The sequence below is a fragment of the Babylonia areolata genome, chromosome 19 (genome assembly GCF_041734735.1).
Source record: "Babylonia areolata isolate BAREFJ2019XMU chromosome 19, ASM4173473v1, whole genome shotgun sequence".
Lineage (NCBI taxonomy): Eukaryota > Metazoa > Mollusca > Gastropoda > Neogastropoda > Buccinidae > Babylonia > Babylonia areolata.
In genome coordinates, this window is record NC_134894.1 from 53,974,563 (window position 1) to 53,996,015 (window position 21,453).

General features: G+C 37.4%; 1 protein-coding gene across 2 annotated transcripts in view; it reads left to right on the forward strand.

Moving 5' to 3' along the window:
• LOC143293850 (leucine-rich repeat flightless-interacting protein 2-like) overlaps positions 1–21,453 on the forward strand; it is a 39,731-nt gene continuing 18,278 nt past the window's right edge. The window contains exons 1-6 of one of the 2 annotated variants that reach the window (XM_076605140.1): positions 1–479; positions 3,854–3,940; positions 6,471–6,515; positions 6,956–7,228; positions 8,167–8,259; positions 9,540–9,696. In XM_076605140.1, coding sequence (XP_076461255.1) covers positions 408–479; positions 3,854–3,940; positions 6,471–6,515; positions 6,956–7,228; positions 8,167–8,259; positions 9,540–9,696 — 727 coding nt within the window. In that variant the 5' untranslated portion in view covers positions 1–407. Of the gene's footprint in view, positions 480–3,853; positions 3,941–6,470; positions 6,516–6,955; positions 7,229–8,166; positions 8,260–9,539; positions 21,188–21,453 lie in introns of those variants that run through there. The other variant, XM_076605139.1, reaches the window with a different exon arrangement.

Genomic DNA, 21,453 nt, shown 5'->3' on the forward strand with positions numbered 1-21,453 from the left:
AAAGCTAACATGGAGGAGGAGGGTTCTATTGGCTACCACAAAAATGGATGTGTTTCGTCTGATCTTCGGATATTCTGATAATTTTGTCAGAATTGACATTTTGATTTCGACCGGTTGTATAAGTTCTTTCGAGAAAAAATATCAGAATAGTAGGTGATCAATCGCTTTGAAGATCACACTGGTGTAAAAACAGATACCGAGGCGATAGTGGCGTCTGGCGATGGATCTCATCCAGTGATCTGCGATGATCTTGGTCTAGATTGCTGACTGGACAACTCACGATCAGTAACATTTTATTTAAGTGTCGAAACTCTCTGCGCATTATCTCACAGAGACTGCAAGGGATCTAAAGAAAAAAGAATCGAAATTTTCCGCAGACTTTGTGTGGTGCTGTTGAGTGTGACAAAATGAGCAGGCGACGGAGTAATGTTCGGCAATATTCTGCCGAGGATCAAGCCCTCACTGATATTTCCCAGGAGGTGGGTTAAAACTGAAAGTAATGACAGCTAACACCCCCTTTGTCTGCCTCTCCTTTAACATTTTCTTAATTGGTTTTTCACTTGTTACTAATCAAGTCATTTCAAGTACAATCCCAATTCTACTTACTAGGCCTGTTCTTTCACTAAAAATATGAATTTACACAGACGTCATGAATCTGTTTTGATTACTAATTAGTTTCATACTTTATGGTACTTAATCACTAAAGATCTGCTAGTTTTTATGTTGCTTTCAAAACCCACCAATTCCAGTTTAATTATTAGTTTTGGTTATAAAAAAGTATCTTGTACATTTTTTGTTTGTTAATGGACTCAGAGGGGCTGCACCCATCTGTTGATCAGCCCAGTAACTTGTAGTTGTACCATTTAGATGATTTACAGAATGTGGGGAGTACCCATAGAAAGTACCATAAAGTTAATAAAAAAATATTTTAAGATTCTTATAAGAAAATAGTATTTATAATGATCATCATTTCATTATCATATAAATTAATTTGATTAAAAATTCAGGCAAGTATTGATCACCTTGGCAAAAGTTAAGGGGAAAAAACCCTATGAGGTGATAACAAAAACATTATTTTAGATGAAATAGTGGTATGAATAGTGTTATAACTATAACTTATACTGATACTGTTTTTATCAAGGCTGGACTTATGACAGATTTCTTTTGTATTAGACTGTTACTGTTAATCAATTTTGTTACTAAGACAGTAAGATAAGAAGAAGAACAAGATAAAAAAAAAATAAAAAAGAAAGAAGAAGAAGAATTTAGATAGTGCTAGTTGTGTTGTTAACCAACCACAGGTCAAGTTGATTTTAACTCACTCAGTACGGCCAGTCCTCTCTTTTCCTCTACACAGACCCCTCGGATGTCCAGTGGGTGTCTGAATGACCCAGCCTTTAGCTTAAGTCGTCAGAATTGTGGTATTCTTTGTCAACATTCACCTCTTCAGTAAGAGCTCTAGAATTAGAAAGATGTGCTCCTTCATTTTTGTCCCCATATCTCTAACTTTTGCTTACCCCTAAACTCCACTAGGAACTGATAGATCAGTATTAACCATTTCAGTGCCTTGTTAAAGATATCAGCAGAAGTCCTGCATGAAGTGTTGCCAGTGCCAGTAAAACATCCACTGACATCCTGCATGTTCCTATTTTTCCTTCATCGGAGTTTTGTTCAATGAACTTAGATAAACCCTGAACCATTAACTTAATTTGATGTATCTGGATTAGAAAAAAAACAACTGTTTTTGAATGAGGATACGTCAGGTGGAAGACCCGTTTCTTCTTGATAATGATTGCTTAGTGGAATACATGGAGCTTGGGTGGAAAGTGTTTGCCCCATAAGTCATATACTAAAAAAGAAATATGTTGGAAACTTTGTCCAGTAAAGAAAGTGATCCCACTGATCAGATTTATGTGATTTTGCAAGCTGTGCTTACGATTATGGATAGAGCATGGAGGTGGATCTCGTCTGATGATTGATATTAACATGAACTATGATGAAATTGAAAGTGAATCACTGAATGATATCAGCAAAATGACAGCCTATTTGATGCTTATCCAGTCTGTCTATCCAATCACTGAATCAGACATGAGCAGTTGACTGACAGAGTATACACACAGTGCAGAGTAGCATTAGAAGAGGCGGTAGAGAGGGAGAGGAGTGATGTGAGTTTTAAGTTTTAAATTTTTCATTGAGGAAGCAAACCGGATTTATGCGTGGCACTTTAGCAGAGACTAAAGTTGTCCCAGGTGCAACCTACAGGGAGTGAGAGTTATCAGAGTTGTTCCTGGGGAAAGCTCCTACTGGTCTTAGCTGTCAAAAAGCTTGACTGCTGAGTTTCTGAGAACATGACTGACTTATCATGTTACATACCCACGTTTACAGTCATTGTAATTATTCACTTTTTAAAATGTTTACATGACTTGCGATTTGTTCTAATAAACTTATTTTGTAACCTATTTTGATATCTTTTGCAGGTATATATACCATGTAATCTGACAACGAGCATGCAATCTCCAGCTGTATTTTGTTTGTTTTCTTTTTGGATGCCATTCTGTGGAGGTGGAAATATATATTTTTTTTGTTCATAAAAATTCTTCTTTTCAGGTCCACATTCATTTTCCTTCAGAATAATTATACAATTCTGTGGCATTGAGCAATAACCCCCCCCCCCACACACACACACACCCCTTCCTAAACTTTAGAATACATAAAATGTGCTTATCATCTGTCTGCTAGTTACTGCTGCCTGTATTATATAGTGTATAAAGTTTAACTGTAAGTCTGCTTCTTGAAGTTCTTCTTTTTCTCTCATTCAGCTACTACATTGTAGTTCTGAACTTGTGGTTTCTATACTATCATTCAGCCTGGGTTGTTCATGCATGTGTGTGACTGTGACTGTGAGCTCTTTCATGTAATCCTCAAATTGACAAGTGATTTTTAAACATTATGTGTGTGTGTGTGTGTGTGTGTGCATATGAATATATAATATATATGTCATATACGTATGCCTGTGTGTGCATCATTAAAAGTTTAAACTTTTAACAAAGTGATAAACCTCAAACATTCATCAGACTTGCTGATTGTTGCTCAGTATAAAATTTGACTATGAGTATGATGAGAACAAAGAGCATGTGTATAGTCAAGGCCATTGGTCAAAGTTCATGGTTTGAACATGTATTCATGTAAGTGTTGTAATCTATTGAAGAAAAAATGAAATTCTAAGTGTGATAGAGCAATCTTTAAAAATCTCATTTTCATAAAACAAGGAGCAGTTATCTCAATATCTGTAATGATCAAAACTTTGTGATTTATAAAAATATATGATAATTAATGTCATATGCTTAGGTTGGATCAATAGATGTCAAAGGTCAAGATCACAAAACTGGTATGCCCTGAGTGACACAAGATCAGCTTTGTAGTGTTTTTTGTTGTTGTTTTGATTTGAAAAGGAAAATTCACTCCTGTAATTTCTATGTTGGATTACTGGTAAGTTTGTATTACTATTGCATTATAATCTATAATTCTATTCTATGTATGATATTGTGAGTCTTGAAGGTCTTGCCTTTATAAATCATTTGTTAACTTGTATTGCTTGTTTGCATGTTTCTGTTACAGTACTTACTTTATTTACCAGGTCTTCAGTTCGGATGCTGAATTTGAGAGCCATATAAACTTCCACATTGTGGCAAATATTATTTCAGTATTTGGATTGAAGCAGAGTAAAATCAGTAATGAGTTTGATTCTTTATTTTATTTTTTACTTGTTTCTTTATGTATAATTTACAAACTTTAATGAGAGAAGTTAAACTGTTGATCGATAATAATTAATTTCTTGAATGCTGTGTTGAAGGCGGAGAACCGGCTTGCAGCTAAGCGTGCTGCAAGAGCAGAGGCACGGGAAATTCGTATGAAGGAGATAGAGCGTCAGCAAAAAGAGGTACGTGTTTTCATGATTTCATAATAATTAAATAGAGGATTTTTTATATTTCCTCTTGTGTGATTAAGAAAAAAAAGAAAGAAAAAAAGGGAGTGGGGCGTGGGGTGAACTGATTGTATATATGGTGTGTGTGTGTGTGTACATGTATTTGTTATATTCAGCTGTACTGTAGTTATTCCTGTGTATTTTATAATCACACAGAAAATGTCAAAATATGAACCACTGGGTGTGGGATGCATTTTTAAAAACCTTTTAGTTTTACACAGGTTTAGTTCTTGTTTATTCATGAATATAATTGATACATATATAGTACATATACTGTGCATCTGACAAACAAATGCAGAATGTTTGTTTTTTCCAAATTAAACTGGTTCTGATGAAATGCAGTATAATATATTCTCTAAGTTTCTTACTGAAGTTGAAAATGACACATAAGTTAGGGCCTTGAGTGAACTGAGTGACAAGATTATGTTGAATGTTTGTTTATGAATTAATGTGTATGTTTACTTTTTATTTTGTTTTGGTGGAACTGGAAGAAAGGAGATTTTAAATATTGTTAGTACTGTATTTTTGTTCTGTATTTATTACTGTATTGTAAGTTCTTGATACTATTTAGTAAAGAAAATTGAAAGCAAAGGGAGAAGAGGGGACTTGGGACCCAAAACCTTACTCATTATATTGTTAACAACAGTGACACACATTCAGTAAAAGAGAAATGCAAAATATTGAATTTATTCAACCTGTTGTGTCACCTTTAATTTGTTAAGATGATATTCAAACTTTTGACATATATCCAGATTGTTCAGCATTCCTGTAGCTTGGTGAAAAGCAGGAATTAACAAATTTATGTCTGTGTGTAATTCATGGACTCGCGTCACTCAGTGACTATAAACAGTTAAGATATGGTGGAATGTCTGAAGTGAACCCATACCAGTTGCAGGTCATATGAGTCAGACTTATATCACAGTTCAAATACAAAGCAAACATTGTTGTCAGTCAAACACTGCTGTCACAGAACTAGTCATCACCACACAAAGATCAGTGTCTTTCACTTCAGTATAGTGTCAAGGGTTTCCTTAAAAGAGACACTTAAGATGTTCCGTGATCATCATATATTCAGCCTCAGCAAAGTTGGCATTAATACATGATGAATGGTACTTAATAACTTATTACTGGAGTATAAATGATAGGGAAGAAACTTAGTTCACTATATAGTAGATTTCTTAAACATCTCATGTCTTGTCTTCTTTTGATATGCTTGACTGATGAGTTACAGACACAGATGCATGCATCCCCCCCCCATGCCCCCTCCCTCTGCCTCCCCCCCCTCTCTCCCACCACACACATACAACAGAAGTGCAGATGCATACATAGATTCCTCCAGCACATTCACACCCAACTCTCACACACTCAGCACAGATGCTTGTAATTCTAGTTGTATGCACATATACAGAAATTATGTGAATGCGCATTTGCACTCAAACACAAACATGCAAACCCATGTGCACATGCCCACTCTATCACTTTCCCACCTTGCACTGCAGTAGTACTTTCTCTTGTTATATTTATTTTTACAGTAAAATGCAGATGGACACAGTGAGATAAAAGAAAAAAAAATCTGCCTTCCTCTGTCCCATCCATCCACCTCCCTCCTTCTCATGGTCTCACAGTGAGTCTTAACCCCCACCCCCTCAAGTTCCCCCAAAGTATTTTCCTGCCCCTCGCCCTCAGCTCAAACATTTAACCTCTTTCACAGTATTCTCTCTCTCTCATGTATATGTGCACATTTCAAGATGCTCAAGTGCACATACATGTGCATGCATATATGCGTGCAAACACCCACACCCACACCCACACACACACACATTCACACACACACACACACATATAGTGACACACACGCACATAAAACATTTTTTAGAAAGAAATATGTACATTTTTCTGTGTACAAATGCACTTTTATCAGTTTATGCATGCATATGTGCATTATTATTTTTTAACTACTTTCCATCTCAGTAACATCAAATTCAAAATGCATGGACTCCAAATTATATGATAAACACGACTAAAACAGAGTAAATTGATTGCTTTTATTGAACATGCACTATGATAACAATTATATCAGACACATTCAGTATGATAATTTGAATATATTGTAATGATCTGGTATTCGGAAGCATACAGAAAACTGAAAAGTGTATGCTGTCTTCATTTATCCGGATTATGAGGTGGAAGTAATCATATATGTTAATTGTAATTATTTTATTTTTATTTTTCCTGGTGGCAGTATGGTGGTAACATAGGACATGTCAGATTGAAGATAATGACAGTGTTATCTGGTCAACCATGTGTTTAGTCTGTTTACACAAACATTCATCAGTGATTATGTAATATTGTTTTGTTTTCTTGTGGATAATAAAGTTGAAGTGCTTTTTGGCTCTGATTCACGAAGTGAATGTATTTTTTATCATACTCATAGTGATTGGTGTTTGATTGATTAGTGGAAAGTTTCATTTCTGTTTTCTTTCAGGCTGAAGAAAAGGAAAGACTTGGAAGTGATTATGGATCATCAAGGGTAAGTTTGATATTCAAAACACTTTAAACAGAATTAGAATATTAGCATGATTTTCAAAATAGATTTTTTTCTCAGTTTTTCATTGTGCACTTTAGTATTTTTGAAAAATGTATTCAATTTGCAGACTGTTTGTAAAATCATATATATCTGTGTTCTTTTACAACATTTATGTGTACTGGCTTATTTATGGTTTTGTTTTGAAAAGGTGAAGCTAAATGTTGTTGTGTTTATAGTTGGTTGAATCATTCATGGACAGGCAGTTGTATTCCAGATCTATTTTAAAAATGACTTGTTTCTTAAAGTACGTTGCTTTTTTGTGATGTGACAAACCTTTTGTTCATTGATTTTTCATGTTTGTGCTGCTTTTCCATTTTTACCGTCTTTTTCTTTGTTTTTGTTTATTGAATTTTCACGTGTATGCTGCTTCTCCATTTTTGCAGTCTCGGCAGCAGTCTGTCACAGCATCTTCAGGGTCACGGCGAGGAAGCTTTGACAGCGAAGGAACAAATGACAGCACGTCCAGCAGAGATCGTGACCTGAAAATGGAGTTGCGAACTTTGGAGGAAAAGTACAAGGCGGCTATGATGACCAGTGCTCAGCTGGACAATGAGAAACAGTCACTGGTGTATCAGGTGGAGCTGCTCAAGGATCAGCTGGAAGAGCTGACAGAGTCTCATACAGAGCTGCAGCGTGAATATAAAGACAAAAACAGGGTGAGTCGTGAAAGTGATATATGCATTATTATGAAAATGATGAAATCTAGTTGAGTTGCAGACATAAGATCAGCATAAACAGGATAAGTCTCACTGTCAGACATAAATTTAATTTTTACATCTGTAGCAACATTGTTAAAACCACAAAAAGTGTAATACATAATTACAAGGTTTTAGCCTCATTGTATTTGTAGTTTTACTTTTTGCACATTGTGTAGATATCTCTCACTGTGACCTAAAAGTGTCCATCAGATCATATGCAGATCTATCATGTAATATTATTGAAGTGTAATTTGGTAATTTGTTGGGTCTTTTCAACTCAAGACCTGCAGTTGTAGAAAAGTTCCATGTACACAGGTCCAAAGGATCGGGTCATTTTGGATGCTGTTGTTGAGAACGTGTGGTTGAATTAGTCAAAATTTATGTGAAGCTTGCATATTTGCTAGTATGTGCTGGCATGTTGAATTCAGAAGTAAATAGTGCTTTGTGTTTTACTCTTAAACTAGTTAAAGTCTTGGTTTAATTACACATACTTAACCATGACCCACTAGTGCAGACTCTGGCAGGGGTCTGACATGCACAGGACAGTCTTGGATATGCTTAATTCATAAGAGCAATACTCCAATAGTTATGTTTTGAACAGACATGCCTTGATTTGCAGTGTTGTTTTAACTTATATGTCCCATATTCATGTGTGTGTGTGTGTGTGTGAGAGAGAGAGAGGGGAGATTTTTTGGGGGGATGAGAGGTGTGGGGAAGGGTGTGTGTGCACAAAGTGAAGTATGATTTCACTTGTTTGCTAAAAAAAAATGCTTCTGTTATTTATTCAGACGTTGAATCAGTAGCCTGCATTTGTGAATGTGACTGGTGTATTGTAAGTGGCATACTTTGTGTGATTGACTAGATCAGTAGATGATGTTTTTGACTGGACTGTCTAGAATCTTGAGATGACAAAACGAGAACTGCAGACGGCCCAGTCAGAAGTGAAGGCACTTCGAGATCAGAATGACTACAAGGACCGATTGATAACCGTAAGTACTTTTCCGTCGTCATAATTGTTTTTGCCCCTCTGTTGTTACACTGGTCATAGTTAAAGCCCATCTGAACTTTGCAGCTACTAGATATCAACTTAGAGGATAATGTGACCAAACTCAGCAACAACAAAACAAAAATATGTTCAGTTGGTGACAAAATCTTTACTTTGTTATAGGAGAGATCCTAGAGGCAGGTTCTTGCCTTCTTGGAACTTCGGATTTCTCCTTGGGCAGAATTTGCATTTATTTCAGTCAGTACTTTGATGTTCACTTATACTGGGTCAGCTTATATGAGTTATAAGTATGACAGCAACCACAAACAGAACAAAGCCTAACAAGACAAACCTGACAACCCCAAACCCCAAAACACAACTATATAAAACCCACAAACTACGCAAAATAGCAAAGAAGTATACAAGACAAACAAGACTGCACAAAACCCATAAACAAAGCTGCAAGAAAGAGAAGTCTACACAAAGTGACAAATCATTCCATGTCTGTCCATGCTTCTGAACAATCATTCAGGAAAATATTCACTTTTGGTGAATCAAACATTTCCATAAACCCTGTACACTTCATAATATCCTGCTAAGCAAAATGTTATTTAAAATAATCCATCAAAATTATGCCATGTACTTGAGTACAGCACTGTGAATGATCTAACAATTGAACAACACAGCACAATGTTCTTGCTTTCAGTGCGGTCTTAACTTTTGCTGCCTGCAGAAGTAGAATTTAAGTGTAATCTATTTTCCAAGGTTTTACCACAAGAAACGGGTATATATTTTCCAAAAAATTTGTGGCTAGTGTGAGCTTTGTTATTGGATAGAGACCCATACAGGTATATTTTCTGAAAGGTAAATAAATAATATAGAATACAAAATGCATGATATTTTCCAGTTTTGTATTTTTTCAGAGACATGCAATTGTTTTGAAATCAGTGTTTTGTTTTTTGTCAGATTTTCAACTTGTTTATTATGAACATAGGATTTCTGATGAGAGGGGGCAGTTTGGGGTTCATGATCATGATCATGAGAGGGTCAGTGTTTGTTTAAGAGGATCTTGATAGCAAAGAAAACTAGTTATCATTTTGTGGGAACATCTATCTATCCATCTATCTCTCTGTCTTTCTAAATCTATATCTATATGTGTGTGTGTGTGTGTGTGTATAATGAAGATACAGATATCATATGTAAAACATGAAAATGTTTCCATTTTCAAACAATACATGTGAGATGCTTCACTTTATCTTATGGTTTTCTTTTCTTTTTCTCCAGGAAAGTGGTTTTGTGATAGTGGCTGCAGAAAACGGAGAACTAGCCTTAGAACGGAGCGAGGAATCACCCTCTGCGAACGGTCCTGTTGGCACGGGCGGGCTACTTCTGTCTTCAGAATCGCTTGGTTTGCTGAACAAGGGGAGAGAGGGTTCCTTAGGTATGCACAGCCTTGCCTCTTCTTATTCTGCCACACACACCACTCAGTCTGCTCCCAGCACGACCCAGTCCCAGCCTCCCAGCCACACCCATGCAGAAGAGCCCCAGCCAGAAAGCCCTGTCCAGACAAAGAGCAATGAAAACGTGATAGCAAGTCAGGATTCAGAAGGGTCCTGTGTAGATGGACCCATGTTTCAGAGATCACCTGGAGATGGTGATGAGACAGGCGTGGGCTCTTCTCCACAGGCGGCTGGTGATGCTGGGACAGGTGTCTGTGCTGAAGCAGTTGATGCTCATTCTGACCAGCCCTGTGCTGCAGTCTCTCATTCCCCAGGGGACAGGGAATCTCAAAAACCGGTACAACAGGCAGAGGCAAATGCACCTGCAAGTAGTGGCGATACAGATAATAGTTTTTCTGGGAAGGGGGTGGCTGAGAATGTTTCTGAGCCGGCTGCTAGTCATGAAGGCATGGGGAGTGAGAGGGCAGAAGAGAGCACCTCAGATGGCATGCTTACACCATTGCATGAAAATGTGAGTGAGTCTTGTGAGGACAAGGGACAGAAGGTATCAGATGGCTCTGGTGGTGAAGACCAGACTGACAGCCAGTCTAACCTTCCGTCCGTTGTCGTTACACAGTGTAGCCACAACCAGCGGAATCCATCCCAAGACTCTGAAGATGACGATATTGAGTTTTTTGATGCAGTAAGCACGCCTCTTCCTTCTCCCATGGAGAAACATTTTGAGTATGCAGAAACGGGGGCAGGTACAGGTGAAAACACTGCAGCTGAGGCAACCTCAGCTGAACACAGTGTAAAGGATGTCAGGGAAGAAGGGACAGATGTAGACGGGGAAGATGTTAAACGAGCTGTTGGGGAAGTGGGTGAAGAAGGTGCCCAGGAAGAAGGTTCAGAAGTAGATGGGAAAGGTGATACAGGAATTGCTGGGGATGATGGTGAAGACACTGTTGTGGAAGATGTCAAGGAAGATGATGTAGAGGAGGGAAAAGAAGGTTATGAGGAAGACCGTAAAGCAGTTGAGAAGGAAGACAGTAAGGCAGATATGGAAGAGGGCAAAGAAGTTGAGAAGGAAGACGGTAAGGCAGATGTGGAAGAGGGCAAAGAAGTTGAGAAGGAAGATAGTGAAGCAGACGTGGAAGCTGAAAAACAGGTTCATAAAGAAGAGGGTAAAGAAATTGTTGAAAAAGGTGTAACATCTGATGCGAAAGAACTTGCATCAGATAATAAGGAAGATAAACAGGAAGTTGATAGTAAATCAGATCCAGAAGCTCTCAACATACAAGCTGATCTGACTGATACAGGTAGCAAAGTCTGTGATGAAAACCAGCATGCAGATAATGCCACAGATTATGATGCCACAGTCACACAGAATACCATAGAGGTAGATGTGGAAACGTGTGTCTCCGCCAAGAGTGATGTAGAAACCTGTGAGGATATGGTGGAGAAAGGTGGTGTAGAGGATGTGTGTGAAGAAGGGCGTAAGGAACAAGAGTCTGTAAGAAAGAATAGTGGTGTGGGTGTGGATGTGTCTAAAAGTGTTGATGACACACTGCAACAGGGTCAGACCCCTTGCAACGAAATGGGTGCTGAATCTCAAGAAATAACTGGTGCACAACATACTCAAGACAACGAGGAAGAGCCCAAGGAAGAAGTGTCAAAGCAGACTGAAGATTTAGTTTGTAAAGATACCAGTGAAAAGGACAACACTTTGAAATCTTTGTCCAGTGATAAAGGAAGTGACGAGTTAACAGTGTCATCTGATGATGTTCACCCAGCACCCTCATCTTGTAATGAATCAGGGGACATGCACAACACATCTCAGGGGGAGATGCAGTCAGATGAGAACCTTGGAGAACCTTGCATGTCTGAACCAGACGGAGTTCATACCAAATCAGTGTGTGAAGAGGATGCAGATCATTCAGCACCTACAGACCTTCAAGAGGATAAGCCCAGTGATGAGAATGATGAGAATAGTGACCAGAAATCCAAAGAAACCTGCATTGATCAGAGACAGACAGAGCCGCATCCCAGTGAAGATGATAGCAAAGCAGATGCTGAAGGTGCTGTCAAAGAGGATAGTAGTCTTGAGACTGAGAGCAAGGAGTGTCAAGAGGACAAAGAAGAAAAAAATGTAATGCCAGAAGAAGAGGCAGATGCCTTGTCTCCAATGTTAGCTACAAGGAAACCAATGAACCGGAAAGTTAGTGAAGGGGGAATGTCAGAAGATTCAGAAGCTCAGCTGAATGATGATGAGTACGACTTTGATGACATCGACGCTGTTTTGGATGATGGTAGTCCTTTGGCCAGTGAAAGAAAAGATGATAAACCAAGTGCTGGAGGTGATGCAGATGACAAAGTCAGCTTTGGAAGCAAGGACTCAGGTTTGCAAGACAGTTTTGCAAACAGAGAGTCAGAAGCAACCACAGAGGATACTGTCAGCTTCGGAAGCAGAGATTCGGATCTGCAAGAGAGTGTTCATATGAAAGAAGGTGAGACAGGGTCTGGAGACACAGTCAGCATGCGGAGTAAGGACTCTGGGGCAGGGCTAGAGGACGTTTCAAGTCTCCAGAGTCAGGACAGCAGCAGTGGAAAGCCAACAGCAGAAGGTGAAGAGGGAGCTGTGGGAGGGGAGTTGGGGTCTCATCTTCCTGTTGCTGGGTCAAGAGAGTCTCTGGACCTGGAAGCCAAACTGGACAAAATGGTATCTCAGGACACACCGTCCAAGGGGAAACATGGACACAAAAAGTCCAAGAGGTTCAAGATGTTTAAGAACATTTTTAAATGAGGTGCCCTTGGTGTATGTTCATGGGGGAATAAAATTGATCTTGCCACAAAGTTTGGGTCATTTTAAATGTATTTTCATGACAGTGAATGGAAAAAGTTATAATCAGAAGATAACAACCACCAAAATTACAAATACAAGTAATTAATTAGTGGGGGTTGAGAGAGAGTATTGCAAGATATTGCGAGAGAGTGCTGTGTTTTCTGTACAAGAAATTAAGCATATCAAAACCATGAAATAACGAGTGCCAGACAAAATGTTTTGTTTTCTATTGTGTTTTTTTTTAAAGTCATATTGCCTCTTCATACAATTATTAGGCAAACTGCAATGTGTCATTTACAACAGACATCTAATTTCTAACATAGTGATGCCCTGGAGTTCACTTCTTGGTACAGCTGAAAAGGGAACACGATCTGAAAAGTCAATACTTATTTTTAGAAATTGCTTTCAGATAGTGTAAACATCCAAGACTACGCTCAGATTACATTCCCATGGTAATTCCATTGAAATAATTTTCTATGATACGGCGCATCAGTGGAAAACCAGGAACCATAAATTTACATTTATGATCCAGTGATTTATTAGTGATTGCTGATTTAGAGATAGCAAAATACATTTTTTTAAAAATCTCGCGAAGCCATGAAACGGGGAGAAAGGTGTTGCAGCAAATTACTACGACAGTGTACAGTTTGATTGGTGAAATTAGTTCATGAGTTGACAAAGTTTTCGTTGTTTCTTTCTTTCTTTCTATAGGCAATTCTCTGTTTTAAAGCTTGCTTTCTGAGATATTTGCTGTCCGTCATGATTGTTTTGTAACTGTTTTGGATGTTTGTGTTTCGGGTGTTGGTAACGGTAGTTGTGCGTGTGTAGTATGTGTGTATGAGTAAATACACTTGAAACTTACTTACCGGGCTTTGGTTCTGTAGCACCAGGGTTTACCGTGTGAGTTTGTCTTTCTTTTTTTTTCTTTTTCTTTTCATCTTTTAAATGAATTAATAACACAAACAAACATATAAAGAATTATTATGATAAATGTTGCAAAAAACAAACAGGCGATTTTCTTATGTTCTTGAAACCCAGAAATGTCAAGAAGGTATTCACTGAACTGTCTTGGGACACCCTGCCATTTACACTGCAGTAAATCTTTGTATTTATGACCAGTTCACAACAAAACATTGACTCCTACTACCCCCTTCCACATAAAAACACAGAAAAATACCCATATTTCTTACAGTCAGTTCAGTAGTTCTCACTTGTTACCATTGTTACCAGCTTCATCTCAGTAGTCTAAAGCTTTTTCAGCCACCTTGTACCAGTGAATGGAACCGGAAGTGAAAACATTGTGGAAGGGAATGGTTTGATTCTAAAGAAAAAGTCTAATTATTTGTATTTGTATTTCATTTTATCACAACAGATTTCTCTGTGTGAAATTCGGGCTGCTGTCCCCAGGGAGAGCGCGTGGCTACACTACAGCGCCACCCATTTTTATATTTTAGGGAATTAAGAGGGAAGAGATAAAAAAAAATCTGCACACATGCATGCAAGCTTGCGCACATGCACACACACACACACACACACACACACACACACACACACACACAGCCATTTCAAGCTTCCCATTCATGCTTAATTTCTCTCTAGCCAGTGTAGGCCTTTCACAGGGCATGCCCAGTGTGTGGTTACAGACTTTAAAGCAAACAATGAAGCTTTCACCCTGTGGGGACACCCGAGGTTTTGCTACTTACTATTATTTTAAAAAAAAGAATTATAATGGACTTTTTTCACCACCTTTTAAAAAAAATTTTTTTACCCCATATTTCCATAAGTTGGGAAAAAAAGGAATGAAGGGTTGTCCGAATGTGTTCATCTCCTTACCCACTTGTCACCCTGCCTTGCCTTGCTGAGTATTCTTGTTTTCCAGAATACCCAAACATGCGTTCAAATGTGCCAATTTTTATTTCACCTTGAAACACTTATTCTTCTTTGCTGGGAGCTATTCTTTCTAGAATCCAGAAGAAATAATGATACACCTTTTTTTGTATCTCTTGTCTTTAGTAAAGAAAGCAAAAAGGTATTTGTTCTTACAACTCTTTTTCCTTCCACCCTTTTCTTGTTCATTGCATAAGATGCTGATTATTATTGGAGAAGGTCATGCACAGCATGTTCCTGCTCATTAGCCATTGGTCTCTAACACCTGATACTTGTGATAGGCTGTGTTTGTGAAAAAGGATTATGTTTGATTGTGGATGAAGATTACAGTGAAAGTCAATGTCTTGCGATTCTGAAATGAGGAAGATGGCTCATTTCTCAGTTGAGAATAAGACATTTGATTAGTCAGTTTAGTGAATACACCAGTGCTCTATTATCTTTGTCATACTGAAACACAAAGTCGCAAAATCAGAGCAAAATTTGTGTTCACCAGGTATATTGTACTATATCTCTACATCAGTTTTATGCTTTTAGTGAACATGATATATAGTCACTTTTCATTGTATAGAATTGTGTAGATATGTATTTTACAGTCTCAATCTTGTGTGATAGTATCTTAAAGCAATGGAAAGTTTCCGTATGCTAGCGTAGCAGATTCTAGTTTCCAAGCAAAAAAAGAAAACGTTTGAAATAAGCTTCTCTGTGTATTGCTAGTATTAATTCTCTTAAGTTTAATGCAGCATCTTCTTGTTGATGCTAAATGATATGCCAGAAATGTGTAGTTGTTAAATGACATGCCAGAAATGTGTAGTTGTTAAATGACATGCCAGAAATGTGTAGTTGTAAAATCATAGCCTTGGCCTTGCCTCATCCCTGTTAATATTATGTGCAAAGATGGGAAAACCAAACAGTAATCACATAATACTCAATACAATATGTTTTTGCTTTTCTTTTCTGATTTTTTTTCCAGCTTTTTTCTTGAATGCAAAAAAAAAAAAAAAAAAAAAAAAAAAAAAATTTCCACCTCCTCTCAGTGGTATTAGTCTCTTGCTGTTTATCTTGACACCGCTTTACACACAGTCACAGTTGAGCTCTTCACACTCTCGGCAGTCCACAGAGAGCTTTGATTGTCAGGTTGATTTTAACTCAGCCACCAGAGGAGACCTTTCAGTTTCAATGCTGCAGAGTTGATTTGGCGGTGTTCTGAAATATGTAGTGGTACACTGATTCAAGACACACAGGACAGGACATTGCAAGCCCTGTACTGGATTTAAATAATTGTGTTGTTATGGAGCTGGATGTTTGGATTGTCTTGTTGGAAGCAGAAAGTCAGTTGCTGTGTTCTTCCCTGGACAGTTCCCATAAAAAAGCAAACATACTGAAAGAGAATATGATTTTTGCAGAAAAAAATTGTTGATCTTGTTTGATATAGGAAACAAACCATGTTGTTGCCCCCTTCACCATTGTCCACATACTACCAGAAAGCTTTCATCCTGTTATGTTTGCCATATCATCAGCAGTCATGTGTACAGAAAAAGCCTTTTTATTTTTCAAAATGAAGTTTTTGAAAATGGATATGTTGAAAGGTGTACAGGGCAGTAACAACTGTTAAAGAAAAAAAGAAAGAAAAAAAGAGAAAGTGATGGTCACATTCTACCTTTTTTCTAGTAGTTTTTCTTTCTTTTTTCTTGCCTGTATCCATGTTGTAAAGGAATTAAACTTGTTGACAGCTCACCTTCAGACCCGGTCACGATTATTATTTCATTTGCAAAATTTCAAAATGTCTAATGTGTATGTATGTGCATGGATGTACATGTGGGCGTATTTGTGAGTGAGAATGAGCATGCATTTGTTCGAAAAGAAGGGGTATGCTGGTTTGTGGCTACACTGCTAAGTTGGTTATGACAAACCTGTATTGTTTAAAAAAAGAATAAACATAAAACAGAACTGAAGAATCACTTCCTAGTCTGTGTTGCCTGCATATGGTTTTATATACTTGGAAAATGTTTCTCATTTGTTTCTGTGTTGCCTACATATGGTTTTATATACTTGGAAAATGTTTCTCATTTGTTTTTTGTATTTGTTTTTTTGTTGTTGTTTTTTTGAAACTATGCATGACTTTTATGTTTTAAGCAATAGCTTCTTTTATGTATCATTTTTTGTTTGAATTAATCAACATGTTTTAATGTTCATCATGGGCTCTGTTTTGGTTGCTGTGATGTGACTAATGAAGACATATGTATACATATGATATATAATAATATGTAACACACACACACACACACACACACACATATCTTAAACCGGTTGTTGCATATGATATTTAAAACATAGAGGTGGTCAGCTGATAATGTCTATGTAAAAGCACTGTTGTTGATAAAGTATTTCTGAGCAATAAAAAAAGAAAAATGCACTGATACAGTATTCATTTCTCTTTTGCTACACATACCTTTGCTCTCCAACAATGTGCCATCTTTAAGATTACAAAGTAAAATTGCCTGTGCATTGGTTGGCAGAGTGCTGTGGAAGGGCAATGGGTTTTATGACTAAATTGCAGTTCTTTTTAATATATCAAAATTTATTTTGTTTTATTCTATAAAGAAAATGATTATAAACCAGTCTGATGGGATTTGGTGAGCATGTGACGTGAGGATAAATGTATGTTTATCAAATTTTGGGACTATTGTGTGTGGGTGTGGGTGTCTGTATGGAATCCCACTTAATATCTCAAGAGTTTTTGTCAATAGATGCCACTTCACTTACATTTATGGGTGAGGAATATTTTCATGTTCATGATTTGTTCAGAACAGAACCAAACTTAATATAAATTCAGATCTGCCCCAAAAAATTTTGTGAGGTTACACATTCCTGAAATATTATCCTCAAATGGGAAACTTTTTGCCCACCATCTCTTTGCCGTTTCAGTAAATCAGGTATATTTTGCAACAATTTTTTGTGTTAGTAAGATCTTGAATTTGAATAAAAAATTTTTTTTTTTTTTTTTTTTTTTTTTGCCCCATCATTTGCACCATTTCAGTGGCATTACTCCCACACCACTCATTTAGATTCCCCCACACCCCACACCCGGGTTCGTACGTCACAGTTCCAACGTCGGCAGTCCGGAGGGAACCATCGATGTTAGGTCGTCAGGAGGCCACACACCAGAGGAGACCCTGCACTCCTGCTGAGTCACTTCAGTGGTGTTCAGTGGTGCCTGTTCTGATTTAACGTACTTAGGACACCACCTACTAAGCCCCCTACTAACGACAATAATGGCTTAGTCGCGGAGCCAGACTGAGTGAGCGTCCCTCCCAGAGTGGAGACCGCCACCATCTCTTAAACAACAGCCCCCCATGAATCTGCCGACACTGAAGACCTTGACAGGACTCACTCCAAGCACAGAAGTGGAGGGGCATGGAAACTGAGGTCACCATGAGAGTAGGGCATGAAAGGCCACAGACTTTGAGACTGTTTTGTTTGTATTGATGATGATGAAGGAGGAGGAGGATGACGATGATGATGACGATGTTGCTATGGAGGTCCATTTTTGGTTTGGGACTGCGTGACAAGGCTGTACTCTACGCTTCCTGTCATAATGATATCCTGGCGTTAACTAGGCCCGAGAGATACAGACACTTGCAGTGTTGGTCAGGTAATTAGAGCAACACACCCAAAGATGCATCCTTGAAGTGGATGACACTCGACTGTGTGGTCCCAGTCTCCCCATTTAAGCCCACAGCACACTCAACTCCGGGTAGGAGCCGGCCACGGGCCAAAAAACCCACCTCCGCTGGGATTCGAACCCGCGTCCTCCCAGCCGTCGGTCCGCAACGCTAACCACTTCGCTAACCACTTGTCATTTGTAAACAGGACAGCAGTTGCAGTGGTTTAATGAAGAGACTAGGTATTGACTTCAGAACCTTTTTTTTTTCCAGTTGCAACTTCAAATATGTTTTTGTCCATTTTAATGTGAGAGGTGAATGAGTGGGAACTTAAAAATCTTGTATGGTTGTACACTGAATGCTCCATAAACAGACATATGGTTACAGTTGCAGCACTATGATAACAGATCATAAAGGTTTGGCTGTGCTGTCTTTCCAGTTGATTCTACTTTTTTTTTTTAATGTATGTGCAATCAGTCCAGATAAGTGGATCATTTATAATGATGCTGTACATGTGTTACAGCTTATGCTTTAGCTAAATACTAAGATGGAACATGACAAATGATGCTGTATGTATGACAGCATATGCTTTTGCTGAGATTTCCTTTAGAATCATTTTATTTATGGACTTTTTTGAGACTTATGGACCAACAAAACAGCTTATACTTCAAACGCATGTGCAATTGCATGATACAAACATTGAACACATTTTGGCTCATACGCACCTTCGCATATTTGTAAAGATAAAACTCGTGTGAAGATTCGCTGGCACTTGCAGATGATTTATCTTTGAAAAAAAAAGATGTCGGGTGCTTTTTCTATGGCAAGGATGAATTGGACATTGCTGTGCACATAATGGAGTGTTTCTGAACAGCTGAACTTTGATCACTTGATTTATTCATTTGTGATTGATAAAGATTTCTTTATACCTGTTCATATATATATTCATGTACCATCTGTTACAATGTATTGCAATAAGCACTTAAACTACAAGCTTGCAGTCCCTTAGAACCACAGTTTTTATCTAGTGTGAATGGGAATAAAAATGGGAATATAAGATACATATTTAGTGTTCAGTCATTAAAGAAGTCAGGGTTGGGATGTTACTTTTAATGTGGACTGTGAACAGTGATAGTTGCATGAATAGAGATAAAGATAACACAACTTCTGAAAAAACAAAAACTTAATTTTTTTAAAAATGTAAATGAATTGAGGTGTGGATAGTCCTCTAGTCTGTGTAGTTATACAGCATTTAAACAACTAGAAAAAAAATGATTAATATAATTATATTTAACCATCCAGGTCCCAGGACATTTTGAAAGAGGAAAAAAAAAAAAGGAAAAAAAGTACTTCTTTCTCGTAGTGAGTCTGGAACAAATATTGACTGTAATTTACATTCTGGAAGGCTGTTGGGATATTTTCGTGGCGGTACTTTTTTTCTTTGAAAAAAATCTTTGGGGCTGGGAGGTCACTATTCAGTGTTCACTTTTATCAATTTTTGTCATTATTGCAAGGGTTGCAGCCAGTGCTACCTTAAGGGTACCCTGCCTGGAAGGCTTTAGCTCTATGACATGTAGCATTTTTTCTTCTTATTTTTTTTTTATGTTGGTTTAAAAAAATTAAAATATAGGTCTTGTTGACATCTAACATCTGACTCAGTATTGCCCATGTATCCCAGTGTTTCAGTGATTGATTTTGACTGTCATTTGCTGGACTGAAATGATTCTATGAGTCTGGGAACAGTTTGTTTAAATGTGAAACAGCATTTCTTTTGTGTCTGTGATTTGTGATCCAAACCTGCTTAAATAAACTGCACTCTGTCAGTAAATGTACATGGAAGTCTTCTGCATTCAGATGTTAAAGTTGCACAGAAGTCTTATCAAGAGCTTTGTCCTTACAAAGTGGTAGAATGTTGAAAAATCAGTGTGATCAACCAAAATCAGATGCCCATGTACATGGGAAAATAAACACTGATGTCCTTATAGGACAGTCGCATGATGGAATGAGTTCATTTCAAACATTTTGAGTCAAAAAAAGAATGTCATTGACTATTATCAGCTGTGGGAATGTTTAGTATCTCATGTTTAGTGGTTTATTAGAAAATGTGGTATTTGTCATACATACCTTATGTAATATTTAGTTGTGTTATTGTAAACCTGGAAGACATTGTTTTTCAACACCAGGCATTATAACATCACCTGCACATTTGCAGTGTGAATTAGTTTTGCTGACATTGATTTTGGGCATTGGGAATTCTATGTAACAAGACTGACATGCAGTTTTATGCCACCTGAATGGAAATCTGAGTGCAGTGCATAATACTTGTACTTATTTAAAGAATTGTGTTGATTTTACCTTTTTAAATTAAAAAAAAATCTTCTTCTTCTTCTTCTTATTTTTTACTTAACTAACCTATGAATTTAGGTTCATTGTTTCTAATATAGAATGATTTTTTAGTATATTGACAAAATAAAAGCAAGGAATCTCCCCTTTGAATGTTTAAAAGACATTTTTTTTGTTTTTGTTTCTTAATATAGTTTTCTGTATAGTTGTTTTGAAATGATACTGAAAATGTTTTAAGGTTTTTGTTTTACTATTTTTTCGTATGTGCATTATGAGTTTTCCTTTGATCTTAACATCATGTTTATGCATACCACTCCCAGCCCCTAGTGAGAATGTATTCCAATAAACATAGCATGTTGAGTATGTTCTTTGGTTTTAGGCCTTTGACAAATGCTGAAGGGAAATGATTTGCTGTGCAGACTTGATTTTGATTTTTAAAAGATTATTTACTTTGATTCTTAATTACTTGCAGTGCTGTTGCAGTCTTTCAAAGCTTTTTAGTTGATATATTGCATGTATTTCCCCTTTTACGCTGTGCCTGAAATGCAATAAATAATTTTGTGTTGTCTCCATGCATTTATTTTTTGTGTAATAATTTCATGGTCTGCCACTCACATACATACCAGCAGGCACAGGAACACATACACACTTAACACTCACCCACACACAGACACACAAAGACAGAGACAGACAGACAGACAGACAGACAGACAGACACACACACACACACACACACACACACACACACACACACACACACACACACACACACACACACACACACAATGATTTCAACAATATTTACTTTATTTGATATATAGCTATTTCAAATGTTTGTTAATGGTTGCATGGTAAAAAAATTTCCAGTTTATTTTAAAATCGCAGTTGAAAGAAAACTTCATATACAGCTTTGCCTTTTGAGGCATCATTTTACCTTGGACTTGTAGTATTCAGATACACCTCAATAAAACTGTTTTACTGCATGTCTTGGTTTGTTGTGTGGTTATTGTGACTCATGTGAGTGT